Here is a 23,023-nt window from a genome sequence, read left to right as displayed (position 1 = left end):
AGTGCTCCACCCATGTTCCCTGCTCTGGGCACTGTTCTAACATTTCCAAGCTAATGCTCTTCCTGAATTTAAATACACTCCAAAATACACATGAAAGTGCACTTGCCACCTTCAGAAATGTCAGATTTCTGGCACAGAGAGCATTATTTATTCCTCTCAGATTTCTAGAACACTGTGTATGAGTAGTCGTAAAATGGTCTTTCTAATATTTAAGAATGTTGCAGATTTAAATGAAAGTCATTGCATCTCTACAGATGGACAGCAAAACACTCTCATGCCCATCTTTAGGTCCTACTGATCAGTTGTGTTGCACACACAGGCATCCTGTTCAGGATTAGGGCTGGGGTTAGGGTCTTTTGTTTGTTTCGAGTAGAATCTTCCAACAGCAAGTGTTGGTTCATGGAGTCAAGAGAATACAAGCTGATAATGTTCTGTCCATTCTAGAATGTTTTCTGGGCTAATGAGACTCGCAGTTTTGAAAAAAAGTTATGGTTATAATCTTAGTGATATCATAAGGAGGGATAACTATAGGATGAAACACACAGATCCACAGGCTGGCATCCTTATCTTTCATTTTAAACATCACACTGTTTCTGCTTCTGCCATTGTCAATATTTCTGTCGTTTTCTCTATTGCTTATTAATTTGCCTCCTTCCATCTCGTAGCTGAGATCCAAACTGAGGCCTGTCCATGCACCTCCTTTCTCTATTGCATTTTCAAAACTGCACCCTACTGGTTGCTTCTCCTATTGCTTAAATCTCATTTCCTCCTGTACTATAGCGTACCTTTTGAAATCTCTCATCACTCACACATAGAACCCCTACTTCCATACAGCGGTCTGTCACCAGGATTATTCACTTGACTAGCTAAGGTTGCCGTGGCAGTCACCTCTACGATTTTTACTGAGTCTTTTTGCTGCTTCAGTCCACTCTTCCTTTCATTTTAAGAATGTTCATATGTTCATATTACTGAGACTTTGATCTTCCTCATATTTCTAATTGCAACTGCTATCTATCGTTGACTACCTTTTTTTATTCATGACTTGCTACCTCTTTAAAAAGTAATTTCAAACAACACCATCCTTCCCATTTCTTTTACTAAGAGCACCTTCCCTTGAAGCATTTTCCACCTTCCTTCTATTCTGTTTGCTCTATCTGGATTTTAGACTTTTTCTTTCCTACCTTGCATTTTGGACAATAGTTAAGCTTGTAAGGATGTGGCCCTATGTCTGCCTGGACAGAAACTGGGTGTCTAAACAGGCATAAGATTGTACCTACTGGTATGATCTATAAGACCAGCATCTAGCGGCTGCAGATTTTTAATGACTTTCCCTTTCAAAACTTTCTGAAAAGCCAACCCTCCAGAGGTCACTGAAGCATATGACCTTTGTTCAGGCTATATAAGTCAGCCATGCTTGGAGTGCAACAACACAATGTTGTATGCCTCTGACTGGGTTCAAACAGCACAAAAACTGCACATTATTGTCATTGAACTGTGATTATTTGTAACAAACCCCAGGTCACATCCCAGTGACCAGCTATAGATTCTCTTCCAGGGTGGTTTGTGGTTAAACCATGGCTTGCTGGAGCAGCTGCGTTCAGGCAACATGATACAACAACCAACACACTACCCTCAAGCATGGGTTATTGTGTTGTTTGAACCCAGTTGCTGTTTCCTACTAAGGGAGACCATAGGTCCATCTAGCTTGGTACTGACTGTTCCAGTGAGGGGCAGACTCCCCAAGGCCAAGGGCTGAGTGTTCCTAGCACTGCTGCCTGCAATCCTTTTTCAGTGGGAGATGCCAGAAATTAAACCTGAGATCTGCAGCTTGCAAAGCAAGTGTTTTCCCATAGAGTACCTGTCCCTCTCCTCAAAGCAGCATTCATTTACTTAACATTTCAATGTTCATGTCAAAGACAGGCATTCCAAAATGTGTCCTTTCCTTAAAAGCATGCACACAAGGAGTAGTGAGTTGATCGTCAGTTCTGCTGGAACACGTCCCACCCAGTCTGTTGATTTGCCTGTCCTATTTTTCTAGGTTTAGTTTCTGAAAGGAAGGTCCTGTGGAATCTCATGTTGCTTGATAAAGAAAGAAACATCTATGGGATTCTTTTTTCGTTGGCTGTATGAAATCATGGTTTCCAGAGTTGACTTAGCTAATAGTTACAGCCAATGTTTTGAACTGACAGTTTTGGCATGTTACATAATTCATTCACTGTACAGTGTATACATAAGAAACGCCGTAGCAATAAATCATACATAACAAGTGAGGGGTCCCCTATGCTGTGGTTAAGGCTCCCCCTTGCTTGCGTTCTTAATGGCCAATAGTCTGTTTCATCTGGCACAAGGTCGTCGTAAAGTGGGTCAAATTCAATAGTGTCTGTGCTTGCCAGAACAAACGGCGTTCAGCAATGCAGACCTTCTGTGTTCCTTCAAAGATTGGTGCGCAACAAGAACTTCCTCTGTTGTAGACAAGGAGTCTGTGGGTTCAGTGGGTTCAGTCGAGTGGTATCACAAATAAACATACAGCCTCTCCCCACACTTGAAAAAATTAAGTTCAATAATGGTTGTTATACCTCTAGTAACATGCTTTGAAACAAGCACTGCAGTGTTGGAATCTTTTTTATTTTATTTTAGATTGTTGACATGGCTGAATGCAGCCCAGCAGTATTAAGAGGGCTATCTAATTCATCAACAATGTAATTGTAATCCTCATTAGAATAGGCTTGTTGTTTAAGGGTTCAGAGCACCTTGCATGCATGATCTTAGTCAGTAAGGAGCTTTCCCAAGGCTGTCAAATAGATTTAAGACTGTAATTGGCAAGATCATGGCTCATAGTTCACGTGTACCTTAGTCATCCTGGTACCCTCCAGATATGTTGGATTGGAGCCTCCATCCTATGAAGCTAGCATGGTCAGTGTTAGGTGGTGATGGATGGTATAGTCCAACCCATCTGGAGAGCACAAAGATGGGGAAAACTGACTGAATGCTTTAAGCACTATCTTAACCATACATAACCATTCTCAGTCATTCTCAGCCCTGCTGGATGGGAATTCTGGAAGTTGTGGCCCAAATGTGTCTGAAGACCACCAGGTTGGGAAGCCTGTGTTAGTGTGATGGATCTGGTAGGAAAGAAGAATGCTGGTCTCCTCCCAAGGCTTTAGTGTCTGTTTTAGCAACTCTGTTGAGGATAACACCATGGATAGGTGTGTCCCACCATTCCTTATGTCCTTGGAGCCAACATTAGAATGATAGAATCACAGAACACAGAGTTGGAAGGGGCTGATAAGGCTAGCAGGTCAACCACTGTTCACCACAGGACGGCAAGTCAAAGCATCTTTAACCTATGGCTGTGCAGCTGCACCTTGAACGCCTCTGGTGTGGGGCAGCCCACAACCTTCCCAGGCAATTGGTTCTGTTGTCACTGCTCTAACAGTCGGGACGTTTTTCTGAAGTTCAGCTGGAATCTGACTTCTTGTAACTTGAGCCTGTTATTCTGTGTCCCGCACTCTGGGATGATAGGGAAGAGATCACAGCTCTCTTCTTTGTGACAGCCTTTCAAATACTTGAGCAGTGCTATCATATCTCCTCTGATTAGTAGTGCTCTCTGTAGTTATATATAACGGGTTGGATCCAGATTTAGTGAGATGTAGAATATTGATTTCAATGTCTCTAACTCTAACAATAAATCCAAATCCAAGCCAAGGATAAATCCAACCAATCCAAATGATTACTTTAGCCATGCTGTAAATATGTGTGGCGTTATCCTGTCCAAAAAAAGCAAATGGACTACAGCTGAAATCTGGGTATTTGATATGTCCTTTCATTCATGATTGCCATGATATTTTAATAGATTTCCATGTGTAAGCCAAATGTAATGGTCCAATTGTGAAAGCCATTCACGTCACACTGTAACATGAGAGAAGTGTTAACTTCCTCTTGGGATAACAGGCTAATCTAAGTGACCTTTAACATAGCTTTGGAGCACTGGAAAAAAGTTGAAATCATACTGCCTTTGGCTTTAAACATGGGAAAATCAGCTAGGAAAAGGACACTAAGGAGCTGAAGCACAGCACCTTTTCAATTGGATACAAGAGGCTCAGGCTGGAAGGAGTGAATTAGATGTAATGTGGAAGCCAAGCAGAGACCGTGCTTTGGTATACTTGATGTGGCTACTTGGATTTCCACTGTTCATAACTTGGGAGTGTCTTTTGCTTTTTCTTTCATGGGCGTTTGTGTTTTAGGGTGTTAGTCAAAGCAACTGAGATGTTTTGTGTGAGCTGCAAATAGTTGTGCTCTAGGGATATTTCAGTCTACTCCAGGATTGGAGGAGTGCTGTTGCGTGTACGCTGTACAGGTGTTTGTGGAGGATCTTTGCTTGTTAATGTTGAAGTGTCTGTCAGATTGATTCAGCATAATGAGGTTCTTGAAATGTGCAGCTACTTTGCAAAGCATTGCCATTTGCCTTCAGGTTTTGTCCAGGATGAAATGTTAAATGAGAGTCTGTGCATGTCCAGCTTGTGTTCGACAGACTACGTGCCCAAGGCAGTGGGTGATCAGGCAAAAGATCTTTAATACTGATGCTGTGGTCTTGATGAGCCTTTTGTGGTTTGCTGTGAAATGCATGGAGACATGGTTTTGACATGCCTCTCACTTGGATACATGATTTAGAAGGTATACCATAATTAACAGTATTGAAAGGCACTGAGACATCCAGAAGAATCAAGAGGGTTCTGCTCCCTACATCCACTCCCTGAAGAAAAAAATCAGTGAGGGTGACCTGGACTGTTTCTGTTCCAAATCAGGTCTGAAACCTGATTGTAATTGATCTAAATATGAATAATCAATTTATGCAATATATTGATACTATGTTTTAAATTGTTTGTGTTTTTCTATTTTTTGGATCCCCATATATGATATTTATTTTATTTATTTTTTTCGTCATCTTTGTCTTCCTTAATTTTAGTAGTTTTTACTTACTGATTTTTATTGTTGATTGATTTTATTATGAACTGTGTATTATATCATGTTGTAGATGGTGTTGTACATTAGGGATTTTAATGTGTTGCAAGCTGCCTGGAGTGCTTATGGCTTATTGGGCAGCATATGAATAAAAAAAAATGAATAAATGAATGTCCAAGCCACTTGATTAATGATGGGTAAGTATTATCTCTGCTTGGGTCAGTGAATATTCTTGATGGCTTCTTGTTGTAAACACTTAAAAGTGCTTGCTCCCTGTCTCATCTAAATCCTCTCCAGTCCTTAGGTGCGTTGGAAGGGTTGTTGTGTTGATTTTCTAGGCAGCTTTCTGATACCGCTTTTGGTACAAGTGAAGTAAAAGCAATCTGAGCAGTAGGGGTCAATTGGAGCATATCTGTGCCTATATCAGCACCAGCATTACAAACACCCACTTAATTTATAGGAAGAACTTTTACAAAGTTGGACAATTATGAAATTCCATTTAACTGTAAGAAATGCAGCATTCCTAGTGAAAATCCTGGGTAAAGCCTTCTACTGATTTGCTGTCATAGGCTGAATGTAATTGAAATAAAAACATGCAGCTTTGTTACACATCCCGCTTGGGAAATGCTAAGGCTGCATGTAGCCAGATTGCTTAGATCCTATTAAATCTGTAAGTGTATGCAGGATTGCAACTAGAGGTTCAGTTCAAATAGATCAATACTGGCATAATAAACCATGGTTAGGAAGCTGAAATGAGAGGTGTGCTTCTCTCTTCTTTCAAGTACAGTTGCTGTTACACCCAAATTAGGAAATTATGTTTTTCTCTTGGTTTACTAATCAGGATCAGATTGCAAACTTGAGATTAAATCAAAGTTTCCTGGTTTCATGGCATGGGAAACTTTAAACAATGTCTAATAAACTCATCAAAGCTGGTGCACAGAGCCAACATGACTGATAGCCAAGGATGCTGGGAGTTGTAGTACAAAAGAAGTTGAAGGTACCAGTTGTGCCTTTGCAGAAAGTACAGTAGGAATTATTCATACAATACTTTTTATTAAAGGTATACTTCTTATTTAAAAGCAGTTCCATTTCATGCAGCACATTCCTGCTTCTTTATTTAGGTAAAATGATCTCAAATATTATAAGTAACGGGGGATACTTTGATGGACATGGCATTTTACAGGCAGTGCAAGCAAGCAAAGACAGGTCATTGTCCTGGGGATCTTACATGTCAAACGCGGGAGGCACAGAAAGGAAAACAAAGATAATAGGATAAACCCGTTGCAACGATATTGTAATTACACATGCTGCACCTTCTGCCATTGTTTTCCATCCAGGTTTCGGCAGACTGATTCAGATTCCTTGCCAAACCTGCAAAGAAACATGGAAATTTAGGCTTGGGTTCAGGCAGGGTAGCGGGATTGGCATTGGGGTGCACCTTCGGAAGGCCGCACCTCAGCTACCGAAAGCCCGAGCCCTCTGGAGAGAGTGATTGGTAAGAAGAGAAGGAGTGAGAGCAGGATGGTTCAGCATCTGCTGCTGCTGCATTTGTTCAGCAGCAATGGGCAGCTCATCGAGGGTCTCCTCCTGGAACGAGTCCCAAACTTGGAGATGGCACTGAATTAGCTTTTAGCTAAAAAAGCAAAAACTAAATCAGTTTCTCATTAGACCATGATCATAAGCTCCAGTTCAGTCCCTCTGCAAAGTCAGCATGATGTCATATTCTGTTTGGAACCAGCTCAGCAAACGGTCTGAAAATAATGTTCTTATTAACAAAGCCAGTTGTAAGTTGAATTTATGCAAGAATTTTCTGCTCACAGTGCGTATCCTGGTATTTTACTAGCATCCCATTATTAGATCTGAATGAAACTCAGTCTTTTGAATGGGTCAAGAAAATGTCTGGCTCTAATAATGGCTGTAAACCACTTAATTCCTGTTCTGGTTGCTGATTACCTGAGGGGTAGCTGAAGAGCTGAAACTGTTGATTCCCTCGAAGGTTTCCAACATGTAAAAATCACAGTAGAGAAATCTGTGTACATGCTTCAGGTCACTTTTCGGATATTCTTATGCTTCAGAGATTCCTTTTGTATCATGCTATTGATACTCTACTAGTGTTGAAGCATCTCTGTGCATAGTTCATACAAGCCATGTGCTGCCTATACACAGCTGCATTTTGATTCATAGTTTCATCCTGTTTGCAGTACTTACATAGACTACTGAAACACTAAACACTAGCACTACCTTCAGTTCATCTGTAGGAGGCACTATCTAGCTTGGGGCATTATATGACTCAGGTATTGTGCGACTGTTTTCTGAGAGTCCAGAGAACACTTTGTCTGGGGTTGCATAAGTTCTTGACCTCGGAAGCAGGTCAAAGCCATGCCCCTGTTTCATGTAGCTGGGCCATAAGATCTCTGTACACCCCAGAGATGGTCAGAGAAACCATATAAATTTTAATTCCTCTTATTGGTCCTTCTAAAGCAATTTAGCTATATAAATGTAGTAACTGGCTACACAGTGATTGATTGAGATACATTTATATTATATTTTAATACAAGTTTGTTTAAATAATGGTGTTTTTCCAGTTTATTTTAGGATTTGAAGAGCAGGAAATACTGTATACATGGCAAAGAACATAACGCTTCTTCAGACAGTTATAATGTTGTTACTGCACGATTACATATCAGCTGAAGATGGTGATGTAAGATCAAGTAAGAATCAACTTTATTTGCTAATCATGGCTAGCTGATCAAACTTAGAGGCTTTTCCAGAGAAGATTACACTTCTCTCTCTTGCTTAATCTTTCTTCCAGCACTAACATCTAAACAACGTTGCATAACAAGGGCTTGATTTCCATTGGCTAATATAATTTATCATGAAAATAGAGGGATGTGCTCTTTAAAGGACCCTAGGTTTTGTTAATGTATTTCAGCTATGTAATATGGGATTTAGAAATTACATGTTTGGGCAGTCATGAGAAAAGTCTGTTACATTCTGTGACCCCATCTGTTGGATGAGGAATGTGTCTCCTGTTCCTCCTTCCCCACCCTGAGTTCAGTTACGAGTACCTTGTGTGCCTGGCTTAAGACATCCTGGTTTCTTAAACCTTAGCCTACAGCTGTCATCTGCAATGCAATGCATGCCAGAGAGACTTTTTTGAAAGTCTAGGTTGAGGTACCCACTAAGCTCTTTCCCCCATCTCAAAATGAAGATGCAATTTCTTCATTCACTTATATGGGGGAGTAGGGAAGAGATCAGGCAGGATTTCGAAGAGGGAGAGGAACTAGAGATCAAATTGCCAATATATGCTGGATCATGGAGAAAGCTAGGGAGTTCCAGAAAAACATCTACTTCTGCTTCATTGACTGTGCTAAAGCCTTTGATTGTGTGGATCACAACAAATTGTGGCAAGTTCTTAAAGAGATGGGAGTACCAGACCATCTTATTTGTCTCTTGAGAAACCTATATGCAGGTCAAGAAGCAACAGTGAGAACTGGACACGGAACCACTGATTGGTTCAAAATTGAACCAATCAGTATACTGTCGCCCTGCCTATTTAACTTACATGCAGAGCACATCATGAGAAAGGCAGGGCTAGATGAATCAGCAGTTGGAATTAAGATTGCTGGGAGAAATATCAACAACCTCAGATATACAGATGATACCACTCTAATGGCAGAAAGTGAAGAGGAACTAAAGAGCCTCTTGATGCGAGTGAAAGAGGAGAGCGCAAAAGTAGGCTTGAAACTCAACAATAAGAAAACTAAGATCGTGGCATCCGGTCCTCTCACGTCCTGGCAAATAGATGAGGAAGAAATGGGGGTAGTGACAGATTTTATTTTCCTGGGCTCCAAGTTGGGGACTGCAGCCAAGAAATTAAAAGACACTTGCTCCTTGCGAGGAAAGCTATGGCAACTCTAGACAGCATACTAAAAAGCAGAGACATCACCTTGCCAACAAAACAACAACTCACGTCAAGGCAATGGTTTTCCCAGTTGCAATGCATGGCTGTGAAAGCTGGACCATAAGGAAGGCTGAGCGCCAAAGGATTGAGGCCTTTGAATTGTGGTGCTGGAGGAGACTCCTGCGAGTCCCTTGGACCGCAAGGCAATCAAACCAGTCAGTCCTAAAGGAGATCAACCCTGACTGCTCTTTAGAAGGCCAGATACTGAAGATGAAACTCAAATACTTTGGCCACCTAATGAGAAGGAAGGACTCCCTGGAGAAGACCCTAATGCTGGGAACAATAGATGGCAAAAGAAGAAAGGGACGGCAGAGAATGAGGTGGCTAGATGGAGTCACTGAAGCAGTTGGTGTGAGCTTAAGCGGACTCCGGGGGATGGTGGAGGACAGGAAGGCCTGGAGGAATGTTGTTCATGGGGTTGCGATGGGTCGGACATGACTTTGCTTCTAATAACAACAACAACAGGGAAGACATCTGCTTTTTTAAAAAGTCTGTAAAAATTGTACCCCTACCAATGGCTCTTGGGGTTGCAGTGTCCTTGGCAGGGGCTGGGCTTCCTTTCCCTCAAACTGATTTTTGGCAGAGGGCTTTCCCTTCCCTATTGAATTGGATGGAGTAATTCCTATTATTCCAGGGAGGAGGAAAAAAGCCTTCCCTGTCAAACAGCAGCTGGAAATAGGGAGAAGGACTTTCTTCACCAAGGAGAAAGGCTCTGTCCTTGACAGAGGGTTGAATTCTCCCCACTTCCTGCTGATTTTCAGCAGGGCAGCTTATCCTTGTTGTTATGTGCCATCAAGGCATTTCCGACTAATGCAACCCTATGAATGAAAGGCCTCCACAATACCCTACCCATGGCTGTCCTGCTCAGCCATTCTAAATTCAAGGCTGGCTCCCTTTATGGACTCAGTCCAGCTCATATTTGACCTTCCTTTTGTTCGTCAGCCTTCAACTTTCCCTGGCATGATTGTTTTCTCCAGGGAGTTTAGCTTGTCCTTGCCCTATGCAAATGAAATCACTCTGTTCTCTTGAAAGTGGGGAAAGAGAGAAACCAGAGTAAAAGAGAAAGTTCCCCCGCATGTAGACACAAACATAAAGAAACAAGAATTCTGTAACTTTTTTGTGATTGGCCACCCCACCATCCTGCAGTGGTCAAATTGTGGTGGCACTCAGGCAGTTTGTCAGCATCCCAAATGCGCCTGCAGGCACGGAGAGGTTGAGACCTGTGGTCTACTGTAACATTTGAATTAGGAGACTTGAATCAGGAAACAAAGCAGATTGAAAATTGTGTCTGGGTGCGCACATGTTGGTGAATCTTGAGGGGGAGGGTTGGGGGGTCATTTTTGGTTTTTTGTGCCTAGGTTTTTATGTGCCTTCAGTTGAACCACTCAAACCAGAAATAAATTGAATAACACTCTGGAGAAATTATGTGGCAAGCTTAAAGTTACTGAGTAGTAACCTGAAGCTAAGCTCTGCTCTGCTATATACATTATGCCCTGTTGAAGCCAGCAATAATTTTTTTGGAATTCATGTTCACTAGTAAATTATCTTTGATGGATGTTTGTCCCTTGTGCTAACAGTAGAAAAAAATGTTTTATTTTATAGTCCTTCAAAAGGTTTCAGCCTCTCGTTTAAAAGGTTTAAGTCTTGATTGATTGAATGAAGAAATTTATATGCTACCCTTCAACATGAACATTGTCAGGCAGCTTACAAGTTAACATTATAAATACAATAAAACAATGTTTATAGAGCAGCTAAAAGTGACTTTAAAACATTACAACAATGGACCCTCCCCTGCAAAAAAGGGGTAGATATCAGGCATACGTTTTTGGGGAGAATGTTCTGCAGACCAGACTCTACCACCAGAAAGCCACTTACTTCGGCTCAAACAATAATGAGCACTCGCAGGGGCCATAGAAATATGAGTTGAGTTGATGGGCAGGTTCATGTTGGAGGTCAGCCCCTTAGAGGAGGGATGGGCAGACAGTAGATCTCTGGATAACTCCCAGAATCCCTTGCCAGCAGGACCTGTGATCCAGAATGCTAGGCACTGAATCCAGAACATCTGGAAATATACTTTCTTCTCATCCCTGCCCAAAGGTAGTTAGGTTTAAATTGTGTAGGGCTTTAAAGTAAGCACTAGTACCTTGAGTTGTTCTTGGAAATAGACAGGAAGCCAATAGATTTGTTTAAGCCCTGGCGAATTAGGAATGTGTAACACTGGAAAACTCATTCTGTTTGAGCATGAAGAGCTTTGGACACATTTGTGACCCGACAGTCAAAAGCAGGTTGAGTTGGGAGTTTGTTCTTGACTTCTGCAAAATTGCTTGAAATATTTGTGCAAATTTGGAGCCAATAACTGTAAGTCATTAGCAGAGATTGCACAAATTGTATAAATTGCATAAAGGAGGGCTGACTTATTAGACTCAGCTTGTTGTAATTGTTGTAGCACTTAACACAGAAGCATCCTCTGCCCACTGCATATCTGCACACTCCAGCTTGGCTACTTTGATCTTTTTGATAATTTTAGATTTGTGCAAAATTTGGGCTTCCACTCTTGCACAGTTTGTGTAAATTTGCACAAACTGGAGAGTGAAGACCTGATTGTTGATTTCTTTCTCTTCTTGCTTCTTTGGACTCTTACTAGCTGGTTCTTGCAAGTTTAAATAGAAGTAAGGGTCAGTCTTTAGATGACATTTGAAACAAACGTTTAACCCAACATCAGCATGCATTGCTATTTGGGAAAACTGCTGCAGAGGTAACCTTCCTTCACACACCATTTCTTTAATCTTGATCTCCCTGAAAAAGTTGCTATTATCCTCCTATAGATCTAGAACAATGCAAACATGCACCTTATTTCCTGAGAGCAAAGCTAATAGCAGCTTACAGGTGCTTGGTTCTGATAAGGAAGTCTAGTGAGGAAGTGTGTCTGCCTTTCCCAATTCTCAGCATTGCTCCCCTAATGCAGGCCTCACATGCTTTGCAGCTGCTTTTAAGCTTTTTTTAAGATGGCTCCCAAGCTTATCATAGATTTCCCATGTGGTTTGTTAAAAGCCACTTTATTATATGGGATTTCTTCTGCATAATGCACAAGATTACAGCCTTTGCCTTCAAGTAAGTGAATTTGCTTCATATGTATGCAGGTATCTGTCTCTTGATCCTAAGTTGATATAATTCTGTAGTGCATGTGGCCTGCATAATCCAGATCAAAGGTGGGTGACTTCAGGGGGCCATGTTACTTCCCATCTGTACCACTGAATTTGCTGCGGTTGCTGAATTCACCACATGAGCTACAAAAATCACTCTGATTTAGCAGGGTAACAAGGTGGACAGGGAGGACTTACCAACCAATAAATAGGCGGGAGTGTTTCCAAGTAGAGTTGTAATTCTGTTTTGAAGAAAGGAGTGTCCTTCCCACTGCACTTTGTTTCCTTTGCTGTGCCAAGCAGGAGGGTCCAAAGAACACTGTGTGTGGTGGGTTGCAGAAATGGCGTATGTGCTCAATGCTGCCAGCCCTGATCTAGGTTTATGCTTGTATAAAGCCTCTGCTTAATTGTAAAGCCAGTATTTTAAGTTTATCAACACATAAATAGGCATGAATTTCAGAAAATAATTGCAAACTGGAAACTTACTCTAAATAAAATGATTTCTTCATTGTTTTGCCTGATTTTATATCAGCACTTTAAATGGTGTTGATTTCAACAACAGAACCCTGTTGTATATTGGCAGCAGTCCTAAAGCTCTTGCTGTACATGAGTGGGGAAACCTCTGCACAGAGACTGAGAAATTAATCTGTATATGATGAGTTTTCCCGCTGATAGAAGAAAGATGGGAAGTCCACACATGGATCAGAGGCAATGTCTGTTGGGTCATTTGGTGTAAGCACCCATGTGACCACCCAGGGAGAGGTGTAGTATAGGGAACTGATAATGAAGGCTTATGTAAGGATGTGTTAATCTAGTATACTTTTGTACGTGGATGGATGCTATGTGGTTAGAAGCAACCCAATGTGGTTAGATCCTACCATTTAGTTTGGATGTTTGAAAGCTTGTGGTTTTTTTTTTTTCCAGTGAATTGTTTTGACCACAAACCACTCTAGGTTTTTTAATGGCTTAAGCCATGTCCTACATATTATGGAAAAACAATTGCTACATTTCTCCCCACCACCTCACCAGATGACTAATACATCTGTTTGAAAGTTCTCATTTCTCAAAAAAGGAAACTAAACCTAGTATGATAAGGGATATCATAATTTTAAATGTATGAAACAAATAAAAGCAAAGCAACACAGGTCTAGTTTTAAACAAACTGGGGTACAATTTGTGGGCATACGGTATGTCTGTGGGCATTAAAAAATGCAGGTAGCTTCATAATCTCTGTTTAGACCCCAGAGAATCCTAATTTTCCCGGGGAATAAATGAAAAAGAGCAATGGTGTCATTCTATAATGTATTAGCACAGAGAACATGCTATAGATATATGATCTTTGTTGTGTGTCCCCCCCCCCCCCCCCGCATCTCTTTATGCTATTTTGGGTGGGTTTTGTAATTACGTGTTTGAACTTTCTCCTTCAAACCATCACCCCTACCTAGTAAAATGCATTGGGACACACTGGAATCAACATGATTTAGGATATACTGCAAGTTTTTCTACCACATTTTCTCCCTGCTGAAATGGCTTGTATACTTTTTAAGTCCACCAAGGGCTAGAAAAAATACCCAGTGATCCCCTCCCTGCACCCCAGCTCAAATAGATAGTCTCCAAATGGACAGGGGTCTATATTTAACCCAACAGTCATTTTGCTTTAAGGTTCAAAATACCCAGATCATGAGATCACTAATAGGAGATCCCAGAGTAAGATAGCTTCCTGTTCAAATCAATAGATTTTCAAGACAGTTGTGGCTAATCTAACTCCTGTTAAATTAAAGTACAGCAAAAGAATACAATACTGACTTAAAACATAATTGAATGGGAGAACAGCATGAGATAAATAAGAGTTCACGCAATGTAGTGAAAGAAAAGGAGGAAAAGTCCATGGGTAAACCAGTAGGACTTTAGCTGGCATAAAAAGAAAAGCCTGCAAGCCTGTGCATCAGGAGGGAGGGAATTCCAGAGCAGAGGCTCCTGTATTGAGGATGTCCTCTCTCAGCTCACTCATTCTAGGCAAATGTGGCACCGTCAGGAGGGAAGCCCCACTCAGCGTTAATTTAAGCCATCTTGAGATCTGGTTTGGGTAAAGATGGGAAAGGTTTTAAACAAATTTCTGGGCAGGTCATATTATGTTTGGAAAAGTATGCTGTCTTGACTACAGGGAACTTGATGCTAGGATTCTGAAGAGATTACATTTAAAGCTAATTTGTGAAGCTTTTTTAAAAAATCAGCAATCCCAGGACATTTTTAATTATTTTTCTCCTTATTTTTTTAAGGTTGCCGAACTGCACCAGCAGATTTAGTTTTCATCTTGGATGGTTCTTACAGTGTTGGCCCGGAAAACTTTGAAATAGTCAAAAGATGGCTTGTCAATATTACAAGTAACTTTAACATAGGACCAAAGTTTATTCAAGTTGGAGTAGTTCAGTACAGTGATTATCCTGTACTTGAAATTCCACTTGCATCTTATGACTCCAATGAAAACCTAGTCAGAGGAATGGAATACATAGAGTACCTGGGTGGAAATACGCAAACGGGGAAGGCAATTCAGTTTGCAATTGACCACCTCTTTGCTAAATCCCCAAGATTCCTTACAAAAATTGCAATAGTTCTTACTGATGGTAAGTCACAAGATGAAGTCAAATATATAGCAGCTGAAGCAAGAAAAAACAAGATCACTCTGTTTGCCATTGGGGTTGGTTCAGAAACTGAAGAGGATGAACTGCGAGCAATTGCTAACAAGCCCTCATCAAGATATGTCTTCTATGTTGAAGATTATATTGCAATATCCAGAATAAGAGAAGTAATAAAGCAGAAACTCTGTGAAGGTAAATATCGATGACTCTCTTCACAGCAATTACACTTTTTAAAGATTAATTATGTTCCATTAGAGTGTTTCAGTGTTGCATTTTGGTTGCAAATGACTTACAAATCTGTGGGAAATGATGTAGTACAGAATTGGACTGTTAGTATGTTTAATTCAGCTTTGTTCACAGCAGCCTGGTACCTTCCAGATATTTAGACCTGCAATCCTAGCATTCCTGGCAGTGGCCATGCCTGGTGGAGCTTATTGTGGTTGAAGTTCTAAATATCTGAAAACCGCAAATGGAGGAAGTTGGTTTGCATGTCAGACAGCTGTTCTCCAGGACTTTAAACCAGAGCCTTTACCAGGAAGTCCATGTGCACGGCGTTTGTGGATGCTACAGGATTCCTGGGAAGGATTCCTGGGAAGGTACAGGATTCCTGGGAAGTGTGTGAGCTGGCCCTGGGACGTCACAATCCCAACTGCCTTACAGCACCATCCCATGCATGCTTCAACTGAAAAAAAATCCTGCAACTCTCAGCATTTCCCACCGCCTCACCATAGGGCTGTGTTTAGGACTTTTTTCTGTCCAAACGTGTGTAGGATTGTGCTCTTACATACAAAGGAGGCATTTGATTTTAAAAATTTGGCTTAAATGTTGGGCCTATTTGAAAGGCAGCACACAATTCTCCTGCTGATCAGAACTGAAAAAGGATGTTTCTGTGCAGCCAAAGGAAGCCCAGGTTTCGGATTAAGAAACAAAATTTGTAGAAGGAATGAGCAAGTGAGTCTCCATGGCAAGGCAGATGTTGTAATCACCACATCTGGCAATTTTCAAGTCTAGACGAGCTGTGAAGTGATGAAAGCGAGGCTGGCTGACCCAGCCTCAGTTTCTGTAGCAGCCTTTGCAGGCAGCTAACACGCATGCCTGAGCAGAGTGAGTGGAGAAACTGGAGAGGCCCTGATCCCTTCTATGGGAATTGAAGCCCCCAGGTACTGCTGTCTGGTCAGGGCTTGCTGGCTGCCGTTTGTTGCGAGCAGAATCCCCCTGGGCTCTTTTGGTGGTACTGCCAGTTTAGGCTTCTTGCCTTACTGTAGTTCTGCTATCTGGCCTCCTATTCTAGCCTTAACCTTATTCATAAATAAATTAATTTGTATCCTGCCTTTCCTCTTAAAAGGGCTGCTCATCCATATTCAAATGAAATCTTAATTAAAACATAGCACAGAAATAAAAACAACACTTAAGGCATGTCATGAAAAGAAACAAAAAGTCCAATGCAATACGTATTTCACAGCTTCTTTGTATGTTGATTGCTAGTTTTAAAATGGTTTAAATGATTCAGGAGAATTGTTAGCTTTGCGCTTTGTGACCTTTTGAAAATTCACATGGTGACATGAGAGCTGAGATGAAGGTTTTTACTACTTCTGTGCTTCCCTACAGTTCATTGTCATTGTCAAAACCATTACATGGAATGTTTGGAGATCCATGACTCATATCTGGGCAAGGTAGCTCTTGTTTCCTCTGCAATTGTCCTCGATCGGAATCACTTACATCCAGAGGAATTGTTTGCCTTGTGTGGTTAATTGGTTCCTTGGTGGTTAATGGTCCTCTTGTCCAGCAGGGTTCTGAATCACCACCCTCACATGCACATTTTCAGAAATGCGGGAGAATTGATCCTCTGCTGTAGAATCAGCTGACTGGGGCAGAACCTCTCTCTCCTGCACACTCCCATGGAGGATATGTACTTTGCTCTTCTAGCTAATTACTCGTGGATCAGAAGTTAGCAAGATCAAATCCTGCATGCCTTCTGTTTTACCACTTTCATTGTAACTGAGCAGAGAAACTGGGGTAATAAGTTGTTAGTCTTGCCCTTTATCCTTTCGGTTTTAAAAAACGAGCAGGGACAATACAAAATACTAGCATAATTTAATATCAGAGATATACCCTAAACCAGTGATGGCGAACCTTTTAGAGACTGAGTGCCCAAACTGCAACCCAAAACCCACTTATTTATCGCAAAGTGCCAACACTGCAATAAAACCTGAAAACTGAGGTTTTAGTTTAGAAAAAACAACTCACAGCCAGTCCAAGCCATACACACACACACACACACACACACACACACACACCCATCCATCCATCCTTGGCAGCACATTGACCGGCCATGTGAAAGCTCGGATGAGCTGTGACTAACGAGTTGTGGCATGTGACGTCATCACCTGGTGCCACTACTCCTTTCCGAGCATGTGCATGGCCCCAGTGTGTGCTGTTATTTGATGCTCGGCTGCTGGGGCAACTTGGCTTGCATGTCAACAAAGAGGGCTCTGTGTGCCCACTGTGGCACGCGTACCATAGGTTCGCTACCATTGGCCTAACCCTACCCTGGTGCACTTCCCTAACCCTAACATAGGAGTAAATACCATTGAAAGGGGCGATTGTGAAAAAGCCTTCCTTGAGTAGCTTTTTCTGCACAGCGCATCATTTATGCCCATTCTAAACACATTCCAACCATCAAAATCATGCCAGGACACCTTGTTTTTCTAACCCTAACCCAGTGATGGTGAACCTTTTAGAGACAGAGTATCCAAGCTGCAACCCAAAACCCACTTATATATTGTAAAGTGCCAACACTGCAATAAAACCTGAAAACAGCCAGTCCAAGCAACTCTCTCTCTCTCTCTCTCTCTCTCCTTGGCACTGCAGTGACCAGCCATGTGAAAACTCAGACGAGTCGCTGCTGCTGTTTCGTGGCTTGTGATGCCATTGCCTGGCACCACTACTCCTTTCCGAGCATGCGCATGGCCCCTATGTGCACTGTTATCCGATGCTCAGCTGCTGGGGTGAGGCTGGGGCAACTTGGCTTGCGTGCCAACAGAGAGGGCTCTGCGTGCCCGCTGTGGCACACGTGCCATAGGTTCGCCTCCACTGCCCTAAACCTTGCAGCTGTTGTTTGATGTTGTTCGTTAAAGTTTGTGCTTCATTTGAATTTACATATATAAATAATACATCTATAAGATGTTGTATTATTATTGGTGCTTCCTGTTTCCAATGCATTCTTTGCTGTCTATGTAACTGTGAGTGTTCCAGTGACACTGCAGTTGTAGGATAAGTTTGGATACAAATAACCTTCCCTTAAATTCTTGGTTCCGAATGGGTAAGAGGTCAGTTCCCCAGCTAATTCCAGAGAATTAGTCAGTCATGCCAGCTGCACGCCCATTGCTACAATCAGAGGGAGTTGGTGAATGGCTGATAAGCATATATGGGGGCAGGATTAGCCTACCCCTTCTAGTGGTGGCTTTCCAAAATACAGTGCATGGAACGTATCTCATGCACAGGCAGCCCTCACTTTGACTGCCTTCATTCTAGCTTCCAGTCTGCATGAGCAGCAGCTGTTATGATGGGGCTGCTTGTGAAAATGGGCCCTTGGTCAACACACATTTGGAAGCCATCATAAGACTGAGTGGATCAGTTTTGTTCAGTGTTTTTAATGGCTGTTGGCACCATAACAGAACATGACACAGAAACTCCTCATTACTTCTGCTTCCTCTTAGGAAATGAGAAAGCTGCCCAATATTGGGTCAAACCACTGGTCCATTTAATTCAGCTCCGTCGACACTGACTGGCAGCAGCTATCCTAGCGCTTCCTGGAGAATCAAACACGGGGCTGTCAGCATGCAAAGCAGGTGTCCTACCACCGAGCGGTGGCACCTCAGCAATGCTACATGCTCTGAGTGTTGCGCACCATCTACCATTACAGCACACCTAAGGCTGGATGTGCAGTTTCCTTGAGGAGTGCCTGTCCCTTTCTCGAAGAGCTGCAGCTCACATCGCATGCCAAGGGTGCCCTTGAAAATCTTGCTGCTGCCTGTTCCTGGGGGCTGCTGCTGGGAATGGGCCCATGGAGTGCATCATTGGCTTCTCAGAGGGTGGCCTTTGTCTCTCCGTTGGCATCCTCCTTCTTTCTGGGATGAGTTCCACTTCTCTATTCCCTGGGAAGTCTGAAAAGCAGAGACTTTACTGTATATTCTATGTCAGTGAGAAGAAATGTTGGTGCTTTTCTATTTTTTTTAACATTCTAGGTTATGTGCCCAGTATTGTGTTCTGTATGTGTGTTTTAAAGACGTGTTTGGCCAACTTTGAATTTTTTCTCAGCTGCATCATACTGTTTTAAAATGAAAGTGGTTTCAAGTCCATTGCAGGCCCACTGCATTCAAAGAAGTCACAACTGAACTGGTTTAATGCAATACTTATATTACAGCTTTTCGAGCTCTAGGTCTGGCTCTAGATTTTCTAGGGTGTGGATACTGGGACTTCATGTTGTCCATCTTATCCTAGATCCTACAAATGAATGGACAAGAGCACCCAAGAGTAAAGCAGGCCATCAGATTAGGAGCAAGAGAGAGCACAGGCAGTGGCTGGCAAATCTTCTGTCTCTTCTTGGTTTTTGGGAAGGGAGTGTGTAAGCCACAGGCATAGTTATGCTTTGGAAGAGTGTAGGGATGGCCAACACTGACTGGCTTTTAAAGGGACAGACAGACTCCTAGGTATACTAGTTGCTGGAGAGTCCAGCGATCACATGAGTGGGTGGATGCTACCTCACTCATGTCCTGCTTGTGAATTTCCCACAGGCATTTGGCTGGTCACTGTGCTAGCAGAAAGCTGAAGTAGATGGACCCGTCATGGGATTAAACATGGCTGCTCTTCTTCTGGTTCAGATATAACCCATGGTTTAGTGTTATGAGAATGAGGTGCAGTGGGCTTCAGACTTGTGCCATTTGCCTCTTCCCCTCCTGTCCCATTTATGTAGAAGAGGAGGAGATTGAAAGCTCCCACTTTTGATTTTCAAAACTGCAGTTTCCTAGCATATCCAAACCTATAATGTTTATGAACAGACTCTGCTCTCCTCTGCTCTCCGAGTTCAGACATCACAGAATGAATATGGTCAATTCTTCTATTAGGTTCACAAGACATGAGGATCTCCATGAGACAGAGTATCTGGATGTTATCACTTATATGTTGGCAGATTGATGTAAAAATCCAGCAATAAGAATACCATAATACACAACTTTTTTAAGAGTAAAGCATAAGCCTGCTCATTCAAATTTCTGCATGCAAAATAGAGACAAATAAGTACAACAATCGAAATCAAGAGATCTCACTCTGAGGCTTCTTAGCACAGCCTTATGTTGACCTGAGATGTACCATACATATGAGTCAATGCACGATAAATTGGTTTATAAAAACTTTTTTTAAATGGATGAAATAGAATAGAATGTCTTTTCCCATAAAATGAAATATTGAAATATTGGCATTTGATATATTATACTTCAGTTTGCTAGGATTTACCCATTATATGATATCTAGGATATTGTAGATCTTTCAGTTTGAAAGATAAAATAGTTCTGATATGTACACGTGCATTTACACAGGAATGGGAAATGCTCTAGTTGTGCACAATCATTAGAGTTGAAACAGTTCACTAATCCTAAGAATGGTAAGATTTTTGAGACATTTTGCCACATGTCAGCTAACCATTTTAATCTCTGTGCTCTTATTCCTATGAAGGCCAAACACGTAGAGTGACCAGCTCACTGGTCATTTTAGCAAAATTAGAATATCAACACTTGCAGCTCCTTTGACTTCACACTTTTTGGAATTTAATGATATAGCTGAAGATCTGGAGTGCTAATGAACAAGTTTTCTATATCTATTCAGAAAAGACAAGACTCTCATATTTTACTTTTTCAGAGATTTTGTGTGTATGCCTGTGTGAGTGTGTGTGGGGGATTTTCATACTACAGTCAGTCAACTCCAGTGGTCTAAATGAGAAATTTACAGTATTTTTGTAATAAACTTACTAAACTCAGTGCTATGTCTGTTTCCCATTGGAATAACTTTCTAGTGTCGTTTGTGTTGCTTTAAAAATCAGTCATGCTTTTGAAGGAGTGATGCTGCTGCCACCACCACCAATTAAGTCAAGTTTCAGGCATTTTTATTTTGATGATGTAAAGAGTTGTAAAGAGAAGGTTGAGATTGTGTTTCAGAAGCTCAATTGACTGTGAATGGGTGAGCATTGCTGGGCTCTGAACCGTCTCTCTGTGTGTGTTATATCAGTTCATATTAAGCAGCAAAACTTATGTGCTGTGTAGAAAAACTGTGTTTCACGGGTTGAACTCTCAAGAATCACACTGATCACAAAATGCGTGGGAGCATATTGCAGCTGACAACTCAATCTGGAATCTGGAGGGAAAAAAGCCAAGGAAAAAAATCTTTCCCTTTAGGAAGCAGAAACTATTTTCAAATGAACTTGAAAAAGACCTAGAGCTGAAATGGATTTGTACTGACATTTTGTTGTACTTATTTGTATTATGTGGTTGTGAGTGCAATATAAATGCCATTTGCATGTGTTCATTTCAACATGTGTTTCCGTTGTCTGGTTGCTGGTGTAATAGAGTCTCATCTGTATATCATTTGAGTCTTTTCTTTGGGCTTGTGATTTTTTTTAGAGACCCTTACGGTGTGCTTTTCTATCTTACACAATGTAAATAGAACTCTGTGAATCAGGTTGTCTGAACCATGTGGGTGTCCTGCCTACACTACTGTAATGTGGTCATCAGACTCAATACAGGGAGGATTAGTGATATCGCTAGTTCAACAGTTGTTATATCACTGAGGGAAAAAGGTACTATCAACAGTAGTCAGCACACTGAAGTAAATGGTAAAGTTGGACTTTTAGGCCATGCCATCCAAAATTATTATTACTGTGCTATTGTAGTCTAAGGTTGCCCCTTAAGCGTTCCAAGTCATGTGTGTTAGAACTTTGGTATCGTATCTGTAAATAACATGGTTTATGTATTTTTTGCTTCATAGAATCTGTTTGCCCAACAAGAATTCCTGTGGCATCCCGGGATGAAAAGGGATTTGATATCCTTCTAGGTTTAGGTGTAAAGAAAAAGGTGAAAAAGAGAATTCAGATCCCATCTACAAATGCAAAAGCTTATGAAGTAACCTCACGCATTGATTTGTCAGAATTGACAAGGTACTTCCTTTTAGTGAGTTGTACCATTTCTTAATACAATTTCCTTGTGATATACAGAGTAACTGTCTTGGAATTCTCTAAGAAATTATGTATTGCTGATTTATTTAAATCACTTCCCAGGGATGTTTTTCCAGAAGGACTTCCTCCATCATATGTGTTTGTATCCACTCAGAGATTTAAAGTCAGAAAAACATGGGATTTATGGAGGATTTTAAGCCTGGATGGAAGAACACAAATAGCTGTTACTATAAATGGAGAAGACAGAACTCTGTCATTTACTACAACAAGCCTTATAAATGATACTCAAGTTGTTACTTTTACTGCGCCCCGTGTAAAGGTAAAGAGAACATCACTTGAAATGTCTATGGCACTCTATACTAAAATGTGAAGAGATCTAGTACTTCACTGTGGTTATAACTAAGCCTTGGGATGATACTCACACCACCTTTGCTTCTTGAATATGGAGAACTGAGCACAAATATGCATGCCTCTTGTCAAGTCTGAATAGCATGCTGTGTCAAAATGGCCATCTTTTCTTCTGAAAAGTGTAAGAATCAAGAGCAGAAACCAGCCCTGATACTGGATGGCACATACCTGCTCAGAATCATTGTGGCACAGTAAGGAGAATGCTGCCACCAACCCAGAATGGCATGGCGTTAGCTGCAGGCAAGCAGCCTCAGTTCTCCCTCATGCAGTATTTGTGCTGCTCTCCAAATGGTTGTCTAAGTTGCCATATTGATTTTTTTTCCTGTTGTCTTTTAGAATTGACTTTTTTCTGGTGTGTTTTATTCCTGGTGCTGCCTTAACTAAACCTTTGACTTAGAAAGGCAGGCTGTACATGCCAGAATATAGATGCTATTGTATCATTAAAACATGGAGATTAATGGTATAGCTTTATTTTGGGTAGGCACAAGATGGAAGATGAAACTTGACATGATTATATTTCATCAAAAGGAAATAACTGGGAAAAATCCAGAGTTTGGATTCTTCTCAGATAAGTCTGATGTAATATTGGGCCATTTCTTTAAGTTTATAAGAGATAATAACATCCTAGATTAATTGCAGCATGCAAGTCTTACATGCAAGTAATGTAATGCTTTTCCATTTT

The 23,023-nt window shown here is 41.3% G+C and overlaps 1 protein-coding gene across 5 annotated transcripts in view; it reads left to right on the top strand.

Annotated features, from left to right (window-relative positions):
- Positions 1 to 23,023, top strand: part of COL21A1 (collagen type XXI alpha 1 chain) — a 97,838-nt gene that overhangs the window by 11,194 nt on the left and 63,621 nt on the right. The window contains exons 1-5 of one of the 5 annotated variants that reach the window (XM_044421541.1): positions 4,037 to 4,157; positions 7,548 to 7,673; positions 14,349 to 14,900; positions 21,747 to 21,915; positions 22,036 to 22,252. In XM_044421541.1, the coding sequence (XP_044277476.1) occupies positions 7,586 to 7,673; positions 14,349 to 14,900; positions 21,747 to 21,915; positions 22,036 to 22,252 (1,026 nt within the window). In that variant the 5' untranslated portion in view covers positions 4,037 to 4,157; positions 7,548 to 7,585. The other 4 variants (XM_044421540.1, XM_044421538.1, XM_044421539.1 and 1 more) reach the window with 4 other exon arrangements.

This window comes from Varanus komodoensis, unplaced genomic scaffold (genome assembly GCF_004798865.1).
Source record: "Varanus komodoensis strain SLA01 unplaced genomic scaffold, ASM479886v1 scaffold12, whole genome shotgun sequence".
NCBI lineage: Eukaryota > Metazoa > Chordata > Lepidosauria > Squamata > Varanidae > Varanus > Varanus komodoensis.
Note: the sequence above shows the minus strand (reverse complement) of the source record. Positions and strands in the feature narration are given on the sequence as shown.